Consider the following 19414-nt stretch of genomic DNA (forward strand, 5'->3'; position numbering starts at 1 on the left):
CTGAGAGCAACTATGTTTGCTGTCATTTGACATTGTGTTCTGATTTGACTGTCCATACTTCACAGTAAGTGCCTCATATCCAGGTTACAAAATATGTGACATACTTTGAAGATGGCTCTGCTGGTCTTAGCTTATTTCTTTTAGAACAGAACTGCATTTCACCTTTTCATGGGTCTCTAGCTTTCCAGTAAAGCGTTGGAAACTGGGCAAAGCATCCTCTTCTTTCTCAGCAGAAAAATGAAGAATAATTATGATTTTTTTAATTATTAGTTTTTATTATCTTCCTGCACGCAGCATCTTGCTAGAATGCCGGGTCTCTGTCTGTGCCTTCTGTTATCTAAAGCTAACAGTATATGCCCACACAGTGGTATTTGACTTTGCCTTGTGAGGTTCTTATTAAAGGTAGAAATCAAGTATTCAGAGTGCACTGTGAGTGTGTTTCTTTCACTATTAAAATTTATATGAGTGCTTAATTTTGGGACCTTGAAATACTACTGCAACTGGCGGTATTCTAGCTATTTTCCATCTTCATCCAGGATACTGGATGGCATTAGGCTTTTGCTTAGGCCATTGCTGGCAGCAAATACTATCCAGGCATCTCAGAGAAAAGTGAAAAAAACCCCAAAACCCAGATATATTTTTTAGGGTCATTGTTACTGGAAGAAATTTGAAGATCTCTAGTGTATAGATCTGGAAGTGCATACATCTATAGATCTGAAGACACCATCTGCAATTACTATTTTGAGGTTGGAAGTACTGTTTCATAACAAAATAAATTGTTTTAATTACGTCCCACCTCCCATCATAGTTAGTAACCCCAGTAGGGCAAAAGCCACACTGTGCCACTCAGTTTAAGCAAGCATTTCTGTGACTTTATGTTACAGAAGGAAAAAAAAACCCTCAGATCTATGTAGTAACCTATGAATTTGTCTGTGTTGTCTTCTGTCCCCTGGCTGTTGCCAAAAATGACTTTCTTAAACATAAGTCTGGGAATGCCAAATGAAATACGGTGAGGATCCAGATGATCTTGACAGTGATGTTTTGTTATGAAAAGTGACTTACATGCCTTTTCTTCTTGACCTTGTTGATTATTTGCATTATTAGTAGAAGGAAAGGAATTCTTCTGGGAAGAAAGGCAGTTTTGTTTAAGCATTTGTACATTGTCTATTTTTCTGACTTTAGCATAGAAGCAGAGTGGCTCCAAGAACAACGGGAAACATCTGGGACATAATGGTGGACCTGCTGACTGTTTTGCTGTGTAACTTTTAAATGCCTGAGCACTCATGATCTGTTTTTTCCTTCCTTCTTTACTTCTCAGGCAAGGGAAACCTTCCATGGTTCCTCCTCTGATGTCTCTCCTCTCCCTCTTGCCTGTTTGGGTTGACACTAACCGAAAGAGATCATGCAACAGAAACCATGTCGTGTAAATGAATGTGGAAAATGCAAGGGAATGCTGTAATCAAGAAAAGGCTTGAAAGAAGCACAGGTTTTACTAACTCAGTTGGAAGAATGTTGTTTGTTTGTTCCTAGTCACTTTTGAAAACAGAGGTTTCTAACCAAAGCCACTTGAATTCTGCATTTTTCAGTGTCGTATGAACTAAATGTTGCTGTAGAAAATTAAGCCAAAATTCGTACTCGGATCAAAAGGATCTTTTGATCCTCCAATCTGTACATCAAGGGCACAGTATCACTGCAATCAGACCTACATGAATGGAAGTGGAAATCAACCATTCACCTCCAGGCTCTGAGAAGACGTTTTAAAAAATAATTTCCCCTTTGTTGTGTGGAAGTCGTGACAATACCCTGGCAATCTTGCCTAGTCAAATGAGTCCATGGGCACTGGCATTCACAGAAAACACAGATGTCAGGAGGTCAGCTAATCCACTTTCTACCCTTGGACTTAGGTTGCCTATGTTGAGCAAACATCATGACAGAGATTACAGAAACATAGAATCATAGAAGGGACCCAGGAGGATCACTGAGTCCAACTCCCTGCTCCTCGCAGAAGCAATCTAATCTGGTTTTTAAATGTCAGGGATGAGAAGTCTTCATTTCCTTAGGCCATCAGTCACAGTCTGCACAATACTTACACAAGTTTGTTTTCTGTTTGCTGACTCACCCCTGCCCTGAAACTAGTTAAATTTATTTTTTCTGTTACTGTAATTCACTGTTGCTTGGAGATTATCCTGTGTGGGCTAGCATTAAGCTAAAAAAGCAAGAGATCAGGGTAGGAAAAAGGCAAATGAAGGGCAAGATTTTCTTCAACATACTGCTTGAAAGAGAATGTAAAGAAAGACTTTGCTCTTCAGAAGCTGTATTGTCAATATTAGAGATGTGGGCTAAAAAATTGAACACTTGAAACTGTAATGAATAGAAGCAGGAAGTTTAACGTCTATTACCTCATGAGACTAGAACAGTGAAATAAGCTCTTAGCTGCTTAGGAATACAAGAGGGAGGGCTATGCAGCTCAGGACAGCAATACTGTAAAAACACATGATTTGGTGTTTTAACTAATAGCTCAGGGAGCTGCTGCTGAAGGCCTGCTGCAAGCTCATCCAAATTATTGGACAGAAATATCAGTCTCTAAGTATCTGTGCAAGAAGTACAAAGATGAAACTGTTAGGGGCAGCTGAACAGGTGGTAGGTGTGTAAATTTTAACTTTTAGTACAGCACTTTCTGATACTTTTCTAGTGCATCAAATACTTAATAGAAAGTAACTGGTTTTGAAATTTAGCAGATAATCAATACAAACTATTTGCTATGGATAAATGATTTTAACATAGTTTTGTGTAAAGCAAGTAAGTGGACATCCAAACACCAAAAGAACTAAAGTATGAAAGTTATCGGAAATATATATAGTGTGTGTGATAATTAGAAAGACAAATGTGAATGGAAATTAACAGTTCTTTAGGGAGAATCATATTGGCCAGAATAACCTTATTGTGGTAGTCAAAGATGGAGAGGGCTCTGGCTTAAACCCCAGACTGATTCAGTAGTGAAGATGGTAAGGGTGAGATTCAGTAATTTAAACATAGGTGCCCACTTTCAATTATAAGGCATCAGACACATGAGCATGGGATGAGCAGATGTAACACAGTTAACGGAAGCCCTGAAACATGAAGTGGTGACTTGTGGCTGAGTGGAATACCCCACCATGTCTAAGATGGAAGAAGGCACCTGAACTGCTACTTAATTTAAAGAGAATGAGTAAGTCAATTAGTATAAATAAGAAACTGTAGCATGTATAAAATTAACATGTGGATGTAGTAAAAGATATGAGGAAAACAGAGATGGCTAGTGGGGTAACAAGAAGAAATAGGAAGAGAAGCTGAGGAAGACTATTGGTATCCTATACTGATCACCAGACTGAAATAGCAAAACTACTTACAGCTTGGTTCTGCAGCACTGACATTTGTGTTCTGCAGCTGAACAAGAACAGGCTGCTATGTTTGTATTGCAGAAGGATGAGAAGTGACTCTCTGGTGGATACATCAGCAAGATGATGAAACGGGCCACCGGATAGTGACAAGCCGGGCTCACAGCCAGTAGGACAGCCTGCATTCTTGCCTGTGGCATGGCAGCAAATAAGGCTGCCTGTTTGTTTTCTCAGGCAGGCATACAGTCTGCCTTTCTGCCTGGCTTCAATCAAAAAAACATTAAACTCAAACAATGTACTGTTGTAAAGCCTTCGTATTCTCCTATCATAGCTCATCTCTGGGAAACTACTCCCTCTGATGTCTTTCAAACAGCTTTGAATCTGACTCTGTCCCTAATACTGCCTCAGAGACACCATGTAGTGCTCAGGAAATCTTTAATACGTTCTTTTCAGACACTCATGCACATGTCTTGGTTCTCTAGGTGTCTCTCAAGGCCCTGCGGTATGACATGGTGAAATTGTTCAGTCCTGAAATCAATGGCTGCTTGTCTGAAAGGGAAAGGTTATAGTGCTACATCCTCCACAAGAGTAAGCTTTCCTGTTGCATAATGGGAATTTCCTATTACATAATCCTAGTGAGGTTCCTATTGCATAATGGGGATCAGTGGCTATATTTCACCTTAAGGTCCACACTCTTTTTTCATTCACCATCTGGGATTTGGTTGAAACTGCCCAATTATCTTCTCAGGGTTCTCAGAACAGCAGTTTGTGAACTCCTGGTACTTCAGTGATAAGTGCCACAGAAAATGCACATCAAGAAACTCGTCAGTCTGACTGCATTCAGAATGAGAAGAGAGTAGAGCAAGGGCTTCAAGCCACACATCGTACAGATGCTTATTGAGTGACTACGGTCTTTCTTGTGCAGTGAATAAACAGGGAATCTTGTGCGTTTTCATGTTGTGACACCCTCTGTGATCATAGAATTGATATCCTTAGCACAATGTATATGCATAACAGGTTTAATTCAGATGCCACTGCCTTAATTTTGCCATTATCCTATTTGAGTAGTTGGCTTTGCTAGACTGTTACCCGTATTGCAGATTCACTAAGCTGCACTTTGATTAGTTTGTTTGCATCTTGCTTTTCTCTCTCGCTAAAACAGAAAGATTATTAATTTCATTACTCTGTTATTTTCCCTTCCCCTTCCCGTCCATATGCAGTCTCAGATTTTCTTGAGCATCTTAGTTGCTAATTGCTTCACACTTCTTTATTACTGCATTGGTTTCTAATGGTTATTTGCACATTTGACAGATAGAGTTACAGATTCATTTGGCTTTCAGGGTATTATGGGGTTTGTTGAATTTTATTTTCCCCTTCCTTTTTATTTTTTCCTTCTCCAAGAATTTGCAGCGTGTTTTGTTTTGGACTTACAAATAAACACTAGTACCTACTTTAAAACCAAGTAGTGTTAACATTTGTTGCTGGTAAGTCTGGCAAAGGAAAAATGTACTTCTCCAGGTTTGATCTTTTCCTACCATTATGATCATGCTGCAAAAAAAATTACTTTAATATTTTGCTTTAATACTTTTAACTGCATTTTTAAAATAAATTACATGTTCATGATGAGTATCCTGTTCCCTTGCCCAAACTAAGAAATGTTTGGATAATCTTTCATTGCATATCTACTTCACAAAACATAATGTTTAATGAAGAAAAGTTGGTTTTAGATTTCCATCTTCCTTTCTCTCACTGCTTGACCCAAACTTTACTGGTGGTTTGGGACCTGCACCGGACTTTCATACCTTTTAACTCTCCTATCGGTATCAAGTTAGACAAATTTGCTTCACAGAAATCTAAACCTGCCAGATTTTGCTGATGGGCAGAGCTTTTTTTCATATGTTTTGGGAGATGATTTAAATTAATTGTTCAGGTTCTGGAATACATAAGCACTCTTTTCTTAAAGCATGCCCTTTCAAACCACGGCACCATTTCTGCAAGTTTATTTCCTTGTTTTAATCTGGAAAGATCACAGACAGCTGTTGACAGGTGTACTACTTAGTGCTTGCAAAATTCTGTGGCACATTGTCCATGCTCAAGCAGCGCATGCTGCTGCCAACCTCATCAGTGTACACTGACAGCAAGCTTAAGCTTGATTTGTCTGACTTACGGTTATCATAACATCCTTACAAGCGTGAACTGATGCTGTTCCTTCAATAACACAGTGTGGCCCAGACTCTGCCCCTCTTTTACCTCAACGACGTGTCAACTCCAATGCCCCTAAGGTAAGTCAGAAGCCACCCCTGTAAACTGTTTCACTGGCAATGCATTTTAGTGGGAAGAGACAGGGCTGGTTGCTGCTGGGGGCATGAGATGAATACACAGAACGTAATAGTGGTGCCTGTGTTGGGGCTGGCTTAGCTGGGCTGGGAAGGAGCCCAGGAGTTCAGGGTTGTGATTAGTTGTACGAAGTCTGGTTGGAGGATATAGCTGTGTATATCAGGGGTCAACACTACGTACAACCTAGTACCTAGCTCCTGGAACATTTAATTATTACTACAAGCTGCTCTTTCATTTGTATCACCAGACTATCCTAAATGTTGTTAAACGATGAGGAGTGGTTTTGGTGGGGTTTGTTTTTTAACAGAATCACAAAGTCACAGACTGGTTTGGGTTGGAAGGGACCTCAAAGATCACCCAGTTCCAACCCCCTGCCGTGGGCAGGGACACCTTCCAGGAGACCAGGTTGCCCAAAGCCCCATCCAACCTGGCCTTGAACACTGCCAGGGATGGGGCAATAGAACCATCTGCAACATCTGGGAGAGGTGACAGCAAGCATTGCTGGTGATGTTTGCTCCTATTAAGCGGACTCACTCCTGACCCTCAGTGTGTTTTTCTACCCCAAAAGGCGCTCGGCACCGCGCTCTTCGAGGAGACACATTCCATCCGGAAAGGACACGCACAGAGGCGAGAAACCAGGGGCAGACGAGCGGAGTACCCCCAGCCCGAGCCTGGCCCCACGCTGAGGTGACCCCCGCCGCCGCTGCGGTCCTGCTCCCCGCCCGCTGCAGACCGGGCCTGCCTGAGGCTCAGCGCCCGCCCTGCGCGGCCTCCGGGGCTGCCCGGCGCCTCAGCTCCGCGCTGCGGCGGGAGCCGCGGGCGAGCCGCGCCGGCAGGAGGCGTCCTGCGGCGGGAGGGAGGGACGAGGCGGGGGTGCCAGCGCTCCCGGAAACAGCACCGGCCGGCGGCACAGCGGCGGCGGCTGCCGCGGGGGGAAGTCGCGTCGGGTGCTGCGCCCTCGCCGGGAAGGGCTGCTGCGGCGGGCGGCATGGAAGCGGTTCCCCGCGAGGAGAAGCCCAACCCGCTGCGGGATGCCAACCTCTGCTCCCGGCTCTTCTTCTGGTGAGCGCCCGGGCTAGGGCAGGGGGGAGGGCGGCGGTGCCGTGCCGAGGCTTAGCGCTGCTCGCATCGCATCACCTCACCTCACCTCACCCGGTCGCTGGGCTGCGGGGCTCAGCCCTCAGGGACGGGTGTATGTGCTGAGCTCCGGGTGAGGGCAGCTCGGGAGGGTCCGGGCGCCCCGGCTGCGGACGGGGGGATGGGAGGTGTCTGCCGGCGCTGGTCCTGCCGGCCGCCGGTAGTGACTGTGCAGTCGCGGCTGGGCGCCGGCGTGCGAGCCGTGCCGGCCGGGCAGCCGCTCGCACGCAGGTGGCTGCCGGAGCGCGGCGGAGTCTCCTGAGGTGAACCCGGCAGCCCGCGGCGGGCGGTAATCCCCGGCGGCGGAGCGGGCACAGCGCAGCCCGCGGCCTGCCCGCCTCGGGCGGCCCCGTCGCGCCGCTGGAGCACGTGTTCGGCTCCCTGGGGAGCTGCGGGGCGTCCTCCACCGCCCTGCGCCTCCCTGCCCCCGTTCCCCCGGCCGGGTGGGGGCTGCAGGGCTGCTCCCGGGCGCTTCTTCTCTTCCCCGCTTTCATAACGGAGCGCGGCCAGGTATTGCTCATCTCGGCAGGGTTTGCTAATCTTGATTTCGGTGTGGGGCTTTCCTCCGCTTGAAAGGAGGTGGTTTCTGAGCCGAAGAGCGGCGTGGGAGTTTCCCGATGTAAGGAATGGCGGGGCAGCAGCCTGCCTGCTCCCATCCCCGCTTCAGCTGCAATCAGGTCTGCTGCCTCGGCTCTAGGGAGGCTTGGGGCGCAGCAGAGCGAAGGCAGGGTCTGCAGAAGTGCTCCACAAACTTCATGAGACCAGATGACTGCTAGTCCAAAGTTAGTGCTTGTGCTCTTGTTAGTGGAGACCTTGGCATGGGCATGTATAATAACTCAGAGCAGTGAGGAATTAGCAGCTCAACAGTGTAGTTGCTTAGAAATATAACTGGAAAAGAGGTGCAAAGTGAAATGGGAGAACTTCACGCTTGTCTGTCTTAGCAAGTCCTCTTTGGAAGAGAGCAGTTACAGAGCTAGTGTTGATTCTGCATCACCTACTTTAGCGGGTGTCAGGGTCATGCTGTGTTCTGTGGTGGAGGAGGGAGAAGGAAGAGAGGCATGGCAGGTGGGGCTCCTTTTTTGGAAGCCTCTGAAACACAAGTGAAAACCACTTTGAGCCTATAAGTAAGTCAGCAGGTGCAGAAACCCCTTTTGAAAGGTAGGGAGATTTTAAAAGCCTTGACAAATTTTAGCGAAATACATTTTCAGTCATGAAGATGGCTTTAGAGGTACTCTGTGCAGAAAGAAAGGGGTAAAAAAGGAGGTTGTATGTCTGTGCAGAACTCTTGCGTTCAGCATTTTGACATGTAGTTTCTTCTTTGGTGCTGGGGTGACAATGTTGGGAATAGCTTTGCTAGGAATCCCAGGCAGAATGGGATGGGATGAACCTCGGTTGGCCATGTAGCATTCCAGGACTCCTGTTCAGTACCCTTTCCTTTGCTGGAAGCTTGTGGTGGTACTGGTTGTTTTGCCAGAAACAGCCCAGCTGGAAGTGAAAAAGGAAGTGTGCTGTGCTCTTAGCTAGTTTTCTGATTGATCATGTCATCCTTTTTCAGTCCTTCTCTATCAGTCTGAATGTATCACAGTAAAGTGTTCAACAGCAGCAACAAAGTACCTTAAATTTCCCACTTTGTAGGTGGGCACCTGAAAGGTTCCTTTTACTCCAGACATGTTTGTAGGTTCTTACTGTGCAAAGGGGAGGGTAGGTGGAAGTCTGTGCTTGCAGGATGACAGGCCTGCTGCAAGTCCAGAGATTGACTGTGACTTCATGCTTTGCAGTCAAATGGTAGTCTATAACTTTAGGGCTTGTGCTTTGAAAAAGGGTTTAGTGGAATATGAAAATCTTTAAAATGCTCTATGTACTGGTTTCAGGCTTTCACAGCTGTATAGTTCACGAGAGTGGAAAAACCCTTTTAAAATCTCTTTTACCTGTGTTGCATGTCACAATGAAAAATACCTGTATATCCTTGATGTTTACTCGCTAGAAAGCATTAGTATTTTCTTAGTGGAAGTTTCAGCTGAAATGTTGTCTGCAGTGGCTTAAATTGAGTAAGCAGAGGCTGTTACTTTTCTGCAGGTTAATACTGTTTTATATGAAATTAAGAAAGTATTGAAACACCCTGCATGACCTATAAATCTCACTTTAGGGGTACCTTCTGGAATTGCTCTTCATTTCTCCAAAGTATATAGCATCTGACAGCTGTATGAGTACTGCTTTGGTACCGCTTCATTTTAACTGCCGTCTCACACAGGATGTTCCAAAATGTTTTTTTCTGGAGAACTGGAAGAACAGTGCTTGAGGAGGGCTGGCCTGGGAGTAGTCACAACCACCATGTGGTTGCTAAAGTGTGCCTGCTCTACTCTCCCAAATCCCAGGTGTTGGCTGCTTGTTATTAGTGAGAGTAGAAAGTCAGGCATTGCAGGTAGCTAGGCAAGGGTTCTTCTTGTGTTTATTTATTTTCTGCTCCAAAAGTGCAATTTCGCCGTTGTGAGGAAGTGCACTCTCATTTGTTGCCAGTGGTGCAGAAGAAAAGCTAAAATTATTGCCTGGCAGAAACAGGATCAAACTCACAGGAGAAAAGAAGTCATGTTTTCATTGAATTATAAAACGAAGGTAATGAGTGTGTAGGCTGAAGACACATTCTTCTCCCATTGTTCAAAGCTTGTCTTCTTGCTTTTGGGTTGTGACTTTGACAAGTATGAGCTTGATGAACATTAAACGCTCTAGTAGTACATTCATGGGAAAGAGGAGCATCTGGATTGTGTGTGAATATTGTTATTTTTATAATGCATCCCTTGTGTAATATTAGTCTGCATGTCTCAAGAATAAAAAGCTATTTCTGACAGAAGTATGGAGATCAGGGCGGTCGCAAAGTATTCTTGTTTTCCCTGTATCTCACTGAGTTGTCTGTATTAACGCAGGATTATCAAGCTCAGATTGTTGTTCTGGATGTTCCAGATGTGATTCTGAAGGTCAGTAGTTCATGTAATAAGTTCTCATGCTCATCAAACATCTTTAAGCTGGGCTACATTTCTGGTTTACTTCACCTATATTTTGTTGTGGCTTGGTTGGTTGGTTTTTTTTTTTTTTTATTTTATTTTTTTGTTTGTTTGTTTTCTTTTATATTTTACTCTTTTATTGCTGGCTCAGCTTGCTGGTAAGAATGAGGGCTTTGAAGGATGAATAGGAGGATTTTCTTTCTTTTTTAGGTATGTCCAAGAAAGAGAGAATTCAGTCCAGTATTTTTCATGTTCAGACAGTTATTCTGTTGTAGAAAGTGTTTTGAATGCAAAAAGCCTTGTACTCCATACTTTTGAGTTGAGAACAGCATTTTTACATGTTTTTTTCCTGCTGGGGATGGTGATGGGGAGTATTAATAACTATACTAATAAATCAGTAATAAAAGAGTATCTTTCCTAAATATTAACACATCTTTGAGCTTGCATGTTCATTAAGTAGCAGGTGTATTTTTATTTGCTTATAGCGTTTGCTCCCTTCGGTTGTCAAAGGTATTCTAACCATACAGCAGTTGAATTTTTATGCACTCCGTTGTTCAGGCATCAAGTCCACTTAAGTGGAGAGTTACAAAACATGGGCTGTGATTAAATTTTTAGAAGACTTTTGGCCTGTTAATAACATGAGAAGGAGGGCAAGCTGGAACACCCTGGAAAGGGTATCTGGTGGTTTTGCTCAGAAAAATAAAAGAAATTAAAGTCCTGCTAAATTTCATACATTATAACTTATTTTTAATAATAATTACTGACCCATCACAGACTTGCTTTGGCTATGACATGTTCTTGGCTCCTTTGGAGTACTGAATGCTATCAGCATCCTGAAGCTGGGTGCCTTTTACATCATCACTTGACATGTGGCAACTGCCATTAAAATAGCCGCATTAAAACATGAACTGAAAACTTGCCCCAAGGCATCTGCGCAGTTAATGATCCCAAGGAAGAAACAATTGGTTTATCATTACCTGTTGTTGTCTGACAGCATTGTTCTTGGCTTACTAAGCATGTCCTTTACAGAAAATGACAAAACCACTAAGTCTTCTTCACATCTTTGACTTGGAGTGTAGTGAGAGAAGAGTGAAAAAAATCTTTACCTTTGGATTGAAATCTGAACTGAATGAGGTAAGCACAGGCATGCGAGTCCAAGGATTTTCAGTGATGACAGCACAGTATGTAGCTGTCTGACCAAATGCATTCATATTGCATACCTCCCGTGCAGCAGAATAAATCTGCATGCTTTCCTTAACTTCTTCCTCCTCTCTCACCCTATAGCTTAGAACCAGAAGGGCCACTGGCTGGGCTTCTGAGTAGGCCAAAGTATCACCTGCATTTTAGTCCTGTAGTGTTGCTCTCTTCAAAAGCATGACTTGCCTTGCACTGAATGAAGTTAGGGAGAGAATTCTTCGTGTTGCTTGGAAGTTCCAGCCTGAGTCCAGCAGTGCCACCGTTAAAATGGTGTGCCTTACTTTGTCAGTGAATAGATTTACCTGTGAGGATTTTACATGTTCTTCAGGTAGCAAATGAATATCTCAATAGCATCAGGCATTGCAATTTGCCATGCCACCAGTTCTTTGAAACTGGTGATGGTGGTGACTCCGAACATATGCCACTTTGTAAAGATCTCTAAGGAAGCTAGATTTTACTTCATTTACTGACTTACTGCTGCAGGACAATTGTGGTCCTGTAAGAAACTCTAAAGAAATATGTAAGTATCTTCAGTATAGGTAAACAGAAACCACATTTTCAATACATGAAGAATGAAATGGCACTTTTTCTCGATTGAAAGAAGACTGAGGATCATCCATACAACTTTGTTTAAAGATAATGCCTTGTTTGTACATTTGCCGGATATTTAGTATCCTATAGTCAAATTTGAATCATTCAGTCTCTTAACTACTGCATTTATTTGTAAGTTTTGCTTGTTTAATTGCAAGGTAGCTGTATTATGCAGAAGAAGATACTGTTGACAATCATTGTTTATGAGCTAGTGAAGTTAAAATACGTGGGAAAAGAGTGCTAAATAGATTATATCATGTACAGCAAGTGTGTATAAACTATCATAATATTAGCACTTGCTATCTACAGTAAATATCTGTGCTCAGGTGCACAATCAGATGAACTGTTTTGAGTACAACACCAAGCCTGTTTGCCTTTGGAATGCCCCAAGTAAAGCATGCTGTAGCATTCAGAAGAAGAAATGTCCCTCTTAATTCCTGCAAAACTTAAAAATCAGGAGTATGCTATAGAGTGGGTTTTTTTCCTTTTTTCCCAGAAATCTTTTTTTGTCCTCACTTCTAGAAAATTCTTCAAGGCTTTAAGTAGAGTGAAGAGGAAGGTAACATGGTTAGATTCTGGGAATAGAAGCTTAAAAAGACCAATCATCTGGGTTTTGGGGGTTGTTTTTTGTATCCCTGCTACTAGACTGCTTGTAATACCAGTGTGAATTCACAGGGGATTTTAAATCTTCCATTACTTGTCAGAAAGGAAGTTAATACAGAAATTGCTACCATTAGGTTTTAGTAGTTGTATTTTCTTTTAGATACTGAAATCAGAGACCATTATGCTGAGCCAGACTTTCTGCATAACTCTGGTTTCAGGGTCTGAGCCTTTTTCTTGTTGTTGGTTGTTGCTTTTTGCTATTAAACATGTATGGAAGCTGTAACAGTTTTTAGGTGCATTTTTCAAATGATGAAGCAGCTGCCTACTCTGGCTAAGTTGTTTCAGTAGTATCCTCTTTGTTTCCCCCTTTCCTCTTTCCTTGCTCTGTTTCTACTTTTTCTTGCCATCTGGAACATCAGGAAGTACATTAGAGTAATCAAGTATCTCATACCTGGCTGATGCAGGGTAGCTGAACAGCATGAAAATAGCCTGCAATAAATGCAGTTAAGTACCAATTGAGTTACTGTCAGCACCAGAAAGTGGATGTTCAGCAACTTAGCTGCTTACGCTGTGCTGTGAAAAAGCACCAGCTCGGAAGATGGGATGAAGCTGAGTATCAAAGGTTAATACAGTCTGGCATTGCAACTGGAAGCCTGAAGGGTGTTTTTGAGTTAACATGGCTTTGAAGTAATTTCATTGTATTCCTATTTTTTCTCACTGTAAGCAATGAGAAAATCTACTGTTTAAGCTGCAGTAAGCCAGGGAGGGAAGTTGCAACAAAAACACCAATTGAAAAACATCTCAAGAAATGCCAGAACTGACTCTTGTTTATTAATTGTAGGTGACTGCATTGATAAGGGACGTGGGAAAAGGCAGCTTACTGAAGAGAATGAGTGAGCGTGTGAAACACAGATAGGTTTAAAAAAAATAATGACATGATGATTACAAACTAGTGCAGTGATAACTACGAATTTTTGCAAAATAACACTGGAGACTGTCAGTGTATGTCCTTCTGTCTCTACATCCCATCCCAGCTGTGCTCCTGCAGACTGAAAGTAAGTACACAGCAGTGTTGGATTTGCACTGCTGATGTAGAACTTATGCTCACAAAGGTGGGTAATGAGCAGTACAACAAAGCAGGTGGACAGCTGGAGTAAGCTATGGAGGATAATCAATATGGATTTATAATCAAAAGGTCCCATGAGGAAACCCCATATATTTAAAAAAAAAATAATAAAAAATTCCAACAAACTAGCTCCAAAGCAAGTGATGAAAGAGAACGAAGTACGTGTTACTCTGCAGATTAGTAGCTGAAGTAGTGCTTCCAAGCTGCTTAGAGAAATGAAATCCCAGTAGAGGAATTTGAGTAAATAAAGACTCTCCTGTGCAACTGTTGAAAAATAACTGCAAATTGAATGTAAACAGATGATGCTTGTAATGTAATGCACAAATAGGCTTAAGAGGAATGGGGAAAATGGTGTTCTTAAGCCACTTCCTTAAGGAATTAGTTGATGAGAGTATAACGGATGTGGCTTCGGCTGGGTGCTGTAAAATTACCCAGAAGTTAAACTTCTGCCAAAATAAAAGATTCTTCTAACTGGAAAAGCAGCCCATGTAGATTGATTTTTCTGACTTGGCTTGTGATAAAGCAAAGGCTTTGGGGAACCTGGTGAGAGCAACATTTTGCACTTGTGCAGAGGCAGGTACTAAAATGTGTACGTGACTGACTATGGTGATACTATTGTGTGGCTGGTCAGGGCAATGGAAGCTGGTGGGTGTCTGTCTGCCCAACAAACACATCCTTTGATCTTGGGGTGTTTTTTTATTTGTGTCAGCTTTGGAACATAGTTCCAAATTTGTAATGTAATTCCAAATGCGTCTTGGCTGATGTTCTGTGACAAACTTTCTCAGTTCATGAAGAACTTGCAATATATGCCTGTGTTTCTGGAAAGCCCTGCAAGCCTGCTCTGCAGTGCGAGAACGGTACTTTTTTGAGCATTTGCAAGCAGGATATGATATAAATCCAGAGGTGCAGCAGGTCCTGTCCCTGGGTTAATGAACCTGTTCAGCTGGACACTGTTTTTAGTTTAATGAACTTATGTGTAATGTATTTTGGCGGAAAAGAAATTCTTTTGGGATCCTAGGAAACCTGATTTCAAAGTTTTCTCATTTAGGAAGTTGTATTTCATGTATGAAACAGAGTAGCGTGACTGTCCTGATTGCGTAATGACTATGCCTTTTGGACAGGGCCTGAGTCTCTCACATGCTATCTGTGTGAAGAAGGGGATGACTTGAGACCTTCCCTTTATGTCTCATTTCTCTTACAAGGGTATGGAAACACTGAGCTTTTTCTGAAGATCTTAGAGTGGTTCTGAAATTCTTTTGGAGTTGCTCTAATTGCAGCTGGTAAAAAATTGCACTTTCCTGAACAACTACGTAAACTGTGGCTGGTTGACTATGTTGTAATATTACAGGGTGTGTAATCCAGGAGTAGGGAACTGCAGGAAGTGAATGTTTATATTGTGGTCTTTGTGTATCTGCTGGTTCAGAAATGAATCACTTTCCTTTTTTATCAGTGCCCAAGGTACTGCTGTAAAGGTGAAAAGCTTTTTGGGGTCAGAGGAGTGAGTTTTGCAGTTGGCTATCTCTTGGGTTTGCACCAGGTTACAGGGGGATTTTTTAATTTGTTTTTTAATCTATTCCTAGTGACATCAGTATTCTGGCAGTAACAGGGACTAATTCTGGGCTTCTTTCCAGACCAATGTCTTTGATCAGCTAATCATCTTGATAGAACAGAGGCATTCCCAGTAGAACAGAAAGTACTCGGGATTCTTCCAGGTAACTCAGATTTTTATGTGTAGTTTGTGCCAGGAAATATTTGGGCTAAGCGCTTTGAAAAGCATCAGGTGAACCCTGTGTTTTGAAAGAGTGTCTAAAATGAGGTGATGTGTAAAGAACTAAATAATCGTGCAGAATTCTTTGCAAACAGGAAGATACCTGGGAAAAGAGAAGACAATGGCTAACGCATTCCATTTTTATTTAAGTTGAACAGCTTCTTCAAAGGGAAATACGGAAATGTGGTACTGAGGTGTGAGTCTTTCCTCTCCACCATCTTTTTTTTCTTCAGGCAACAGATTGCTAGCAAGTCTATTTTATCCCCTGTCCTTGGGATAAGAGGAGTAGTTTGCATCATTGTCAATATATTCCCTCAATTTCTCTAGGTCATCTTTAATTTTGTTTATTGTTTTAGCATTTTTATTAAAGAATAATGCAGCTTGCACAGGTTTTGTGTTCATAGCAAATTCTACTTTTCATATGGGCTTCCTCCCCCACCTCCCCCTTGAAAAGATCAGTGTTATCTGATGTCTGTTTGGACAAAAGACTGACCACTCTAACAAGCAGTCTTCCTTCATGGATAAGTTCAGGTTTCAGGGATGTTCTTTATGTAGGCCATTGCCTTACTTGTCAGCTTCCTTTAACAGTCCTCTTATAGCACTCTTTAATTTAACTGAGCCTTCAGGCAAGAGAAGGGCTTGGTTCATTTGCTTGTTAGGAGTGTGTGACTCCAGTAACAGCAGGCTGTGTGAAGTAGGTTGGTCTCAATTCTGCTCTAAGTGCAGAGAATTCCACTGGGTGTGATCTAGATGTAGCGTCCTGGTGGAAATTATTCACTTTAATGACCGAGTATCAACATTTGCTAGGTCTTCTGTCTGAAAGCGGACTTAGTGGTGTGAAGTTCAGCGTGCATCAGTGAGATGTGAAACTTGAACTGCTCTTGCCGCACAAAGAATTTGCAATAGACAAATAGAAGACCTCATTCTTGGGCTAAAAGCTCTTCAAGGATTAAGTCAGTTTCAAAAGAAAACATTTTAGCTGCCTTCTAAAGATCTTCAGGTATAGTCTACAGTAACACAACATGCTGTTAAAAGCTTTTGTATTCTCAAGACCTCCATAGTAGTAGCACATCTTGAAGATGGGTGTTTTGGGGGAGAGTAGTCAGAAAGCTCAACAGTGGGTGATTCTTCTTGGTTCTTTTCGATCTTTTTCCTCCCTAACCCTGCAGAAACATGTGCGCTTCTGCTGAGTCTTTGCCATGTTGTCCATATAACAAATGAGTCTCAAAATGAATTACTATGGTTTTTTGCATACTCCACATTCCTTGCCTTCTTTAATGTTAACATAGGGGTTGTAGTGCAATATATTACTGTTTTCAAAATTATGGATTAAACTAATGGAAAAAATGTGAGAAGCCCTGAATTTGCACTAGGTCTCACTGGAATTAATAGTCTGAAAACCTTCAGATTTTTGGCAGTTTTTACCCTGCTCTATTATCTCCATCTGCTACTTCATTTGGAAAATCAGTCTCATGGTATGTACAGTGCTCGATCGGTGTGGAGATGAGGGGACAGAAGGGATTTGGTACAAATCGTAAGAACTCAGTGGAGGTGGGTATATCATCAGTAAGTATTTTAGAGAGTCAAGGCGAAAGGATAAGTTAGCTTATTCTAGGAATTCTGTAGACTTGAGACCATTCAGTTTTATTTCACCTGGTTGCTTTGCACATGAACTACACTATGGCTGTGGTCAGCACTTTCTGCTGCTGTTGACTGCAGTGCTGTTTAAAACTGATATAAGGAGCAGTTGCTCTCAACAGAAGCATTGTTTCTCCTGTGGCTCGGTTGTGTGTTTTTGAAAAGTGAAAGTAAAGGAATGGTGTTCTACAGAGTAACATTAAGAGCATTGTTTTGTTTCTTCAAAGTGTATGCTAAAACATATTTTTAAGTTTCTTTTATTCTCCTCTGTGCATTCTCCTACGTGCCGGTAATGGACAACACTATTCAGCACTGGTGAGGCCACACAGTTCTGGGCTCCCCAGTACAAGAGAGATATGGACATACTTGAGAGAGTCAAAGGATGATGCAGGGGCTAGAGCATCTCTCCTATGAGGAAAGGCTGGGAGAACTGGGACTGTTCAGCCTGGAGAAGAGGAGGGTCAGGGAGATCTCATCAATGTATTTAAATACCTGAAGGGATGGTGCAAGGCGGGCAGAGGAAAGCTCTTTTCAGTAGTGCCCAGTGGCAGTTCAAGAGGCAGTAGGTTCAAGCTGAAACAGAGGAGGTTCCCTCTGAACATTAGGAAATACTTTTTCACTGTGAGTGTGAGCGAGCACTGGCACAGGTTACCAAGGGAGGTTGTGGAGCCTCCATCCTTGGTCATACTCAAAAGCTGCCTGGGAAGCCAGCTCTAGGTGGCCCTGCTTGAGCAGGGGGGTTGGACCAGATGAGTTAGAGAGGTCTCTTCTAACCAGCCCCAGCCATTTTGTGATTCTGTAATAGATATTTATGCTCCTTGCTAAATGTCAGAATGATTTTTGTTTTCACCACCTTGGCAACAGTAGCTGGTGGAATCTCGTAACCATTTCCGTAGATGTGAGAAGGATTTATGCCTTTATTTTCCTGAAGGAACTGCCTCATCCTAATTCTCATGGCGAAGGAGTTGGGGAAGAGAACTTGTTCTCTATTCTTCTCTGTCAGGCAGACCTGTGACTTGTTTATGGAGTAACTTTAATATTGATGTTGCAAGAGGAGGAACACTTGGTATCAGCCACATGAGTCAACTGAAGTCTGTAGATCTTTCCCATAACTGTCTGTCCTGGAGCACACAGGGCCTCTCTTGTCCAGCAGGCAGAAATTGTTTGAATGGCCTTGAGATTATCTGCATCATGTGTACTTTTTCCCTGTGGTTGGCTGCAAGAACTGTGGCTGAAGAGGTATTTCAGTGGAGCAGAGTCATTGTGTCAAACTAGGCAGAAGCTCTTCTGCTGGTTGGAAGCAGTTGATCTTTGAGAGACTTTGTCAGGACCTGTAGGGAAGTTGTGGCAGTGATTTGGGCCCTGGTGCTATTTGGCCATAGAGTCCAAGCACCAGACTTGTCTGACAAGTACTTTCTGTTTCTAATTGTGCTTTTAACATACATTTAGGGTTTAACAGCTCACATACACAAATCTTTAGTACTCACTCCAAGAGTGTAAAAAGGGCTGTTAGGCATCAAAGATGCTGCTCTAAGGATAGACTCTTAATCTTTGAATGAGTCACACAAACACTGTGCTAACATGCTAAGCAGTGAAGGAAAAACACTATAAAATCCCATTTGTTATAAGCAGTTGTGCCATGGAGACTGTGAAGAAGGTTTTTGCAACAGTTCTGTCTTCAGAGAAACTCTGTGAGCCCCCTCTTCTAGGATTCAGCCTGCCCCTCCACTGCATAACTAATCAACAAACTTCTTATAAGCCAGTGTATACAGAATTTAATTGGAACATGCCTGAGCAAGAAATTCAAAGCTGGTTGATGAGTATTCATAACCACTGTTGTGGTTGTGAATAAAGAAATGTCCTCATTGTAAACCATCCCAGTTTTGAATTCTCACATGTAGACCTTCCAGAAGATAATACATTTCACCTAGTGCACCAGGTGCTCTTTTAAAAACTATGTTGATGAAGTCAGGGGATAATTAAGCATCAGATACTAAACAGCATTTATGAGCTTTCACAGGCAACTGAAATGCACAAACACTGCACTGAGTGCAAGAATATGTTTTCCTAAACAGGTCCATTCCTGACCTCTTGGTTCTGATTGTGTTGACCCTCTGAGAAAGTACTTGTAGTAAACAGGCCTGAAACCCAAAATCCGCATTTCTCCTGGAAACCAGCTATCATGGATTCAGGAGAGAGACAGACTAAGTGGCAAACTGCAAGTTCCCTTACTCCCTAACAAGTTGATCCCACTTGATGCCTGTTTCAGAGGTGTCATTCTCTTTTGGTCCATCTCGTGAGCAGCTTGGTCAGTTTCGCGCTTTCTGCCATGCATCCATCTGCTCTCTGGGGTGCAGCTGAAACTGTTTGGATCTTCTTGACCTGTGTTTCAGGCTTGAAGAAGGATCTAGATGCATAAAAGCTAGTCTTACTGTTTCCTGACAGTATTATTTGATCTATCAAAATACTGCATTTTTCAGCAAATCTACAGTAGCACCATTACAGTTTGTCTTCAAAGTGCTCTCATAAAATACTGAGCTTTTAAAAATCTGTCCACTAAGGAAACTGAGCTGTTAGACATTTTCCTTTTTGGAACCTACACACTCTTCCAAACGTGCATAATATCACTTCTAGTAATAAT

The 19414-nt window shown here is 42.6% G+C and overlaps 1 protein-coding gene and 1 long non-coding RNA gene across 6 annotated transcripts in view; both read left to right on the top strand.

Moving 5' to 3' along the window:
- Positions 1-3174, top strand: part of LOC136013735 (uncharacterized) — a 66080-nt gene extending 62906 nt beyond the window's left edge. The window contains exon 7 of the long non-coding RNA XR_010612347.1: positions 1319-3174. This is a non-coding gene — a long non-coding RNA (uncharacterized LOC136013735). The remainder of the gene's footprint in view (positions 1-1318) is intronic.
- Positions 3175-6615: 3441 nt separating this feature from the next.
- The window catches only part of ABCC4 (ATP binding cassette subfamily C member 4 (PEL blood group)), a 152339-nt gene continuing 139540 nt past the window's right edge, over positions 6616-19414 (top strand). For all 5 annotated transcript variants that reach the window (XR_010612358.1, XM_065678058.1, XM_065678062.1 and 2 more), the window contains exon 1: positions 6616-6776. Coding sequence is in view for 4 of the 5 variants with exons in the window: in XM_065678058.1 (XP_065534130.1) it covers positions 6703-6776 (74 nt within the window). In the remaining variant the exon portion in view is untranslated. The remainder of the gene's footprint in view (positions 6777-19414) is intronic.

Source organism: Lathamus discolor, chromosome 4, assembly GCF_037157495.1.
Source record: "Lathamus discolor isolate bLatDis1 chromosome 4, bLatDis1.hap1, whole genome shotgun sequence".
NCBI lineage: Eukaryota > Metazoa > Chordata > Aves > Psittaciformes > Psittacidae > Lathamus > Lathamus discolor.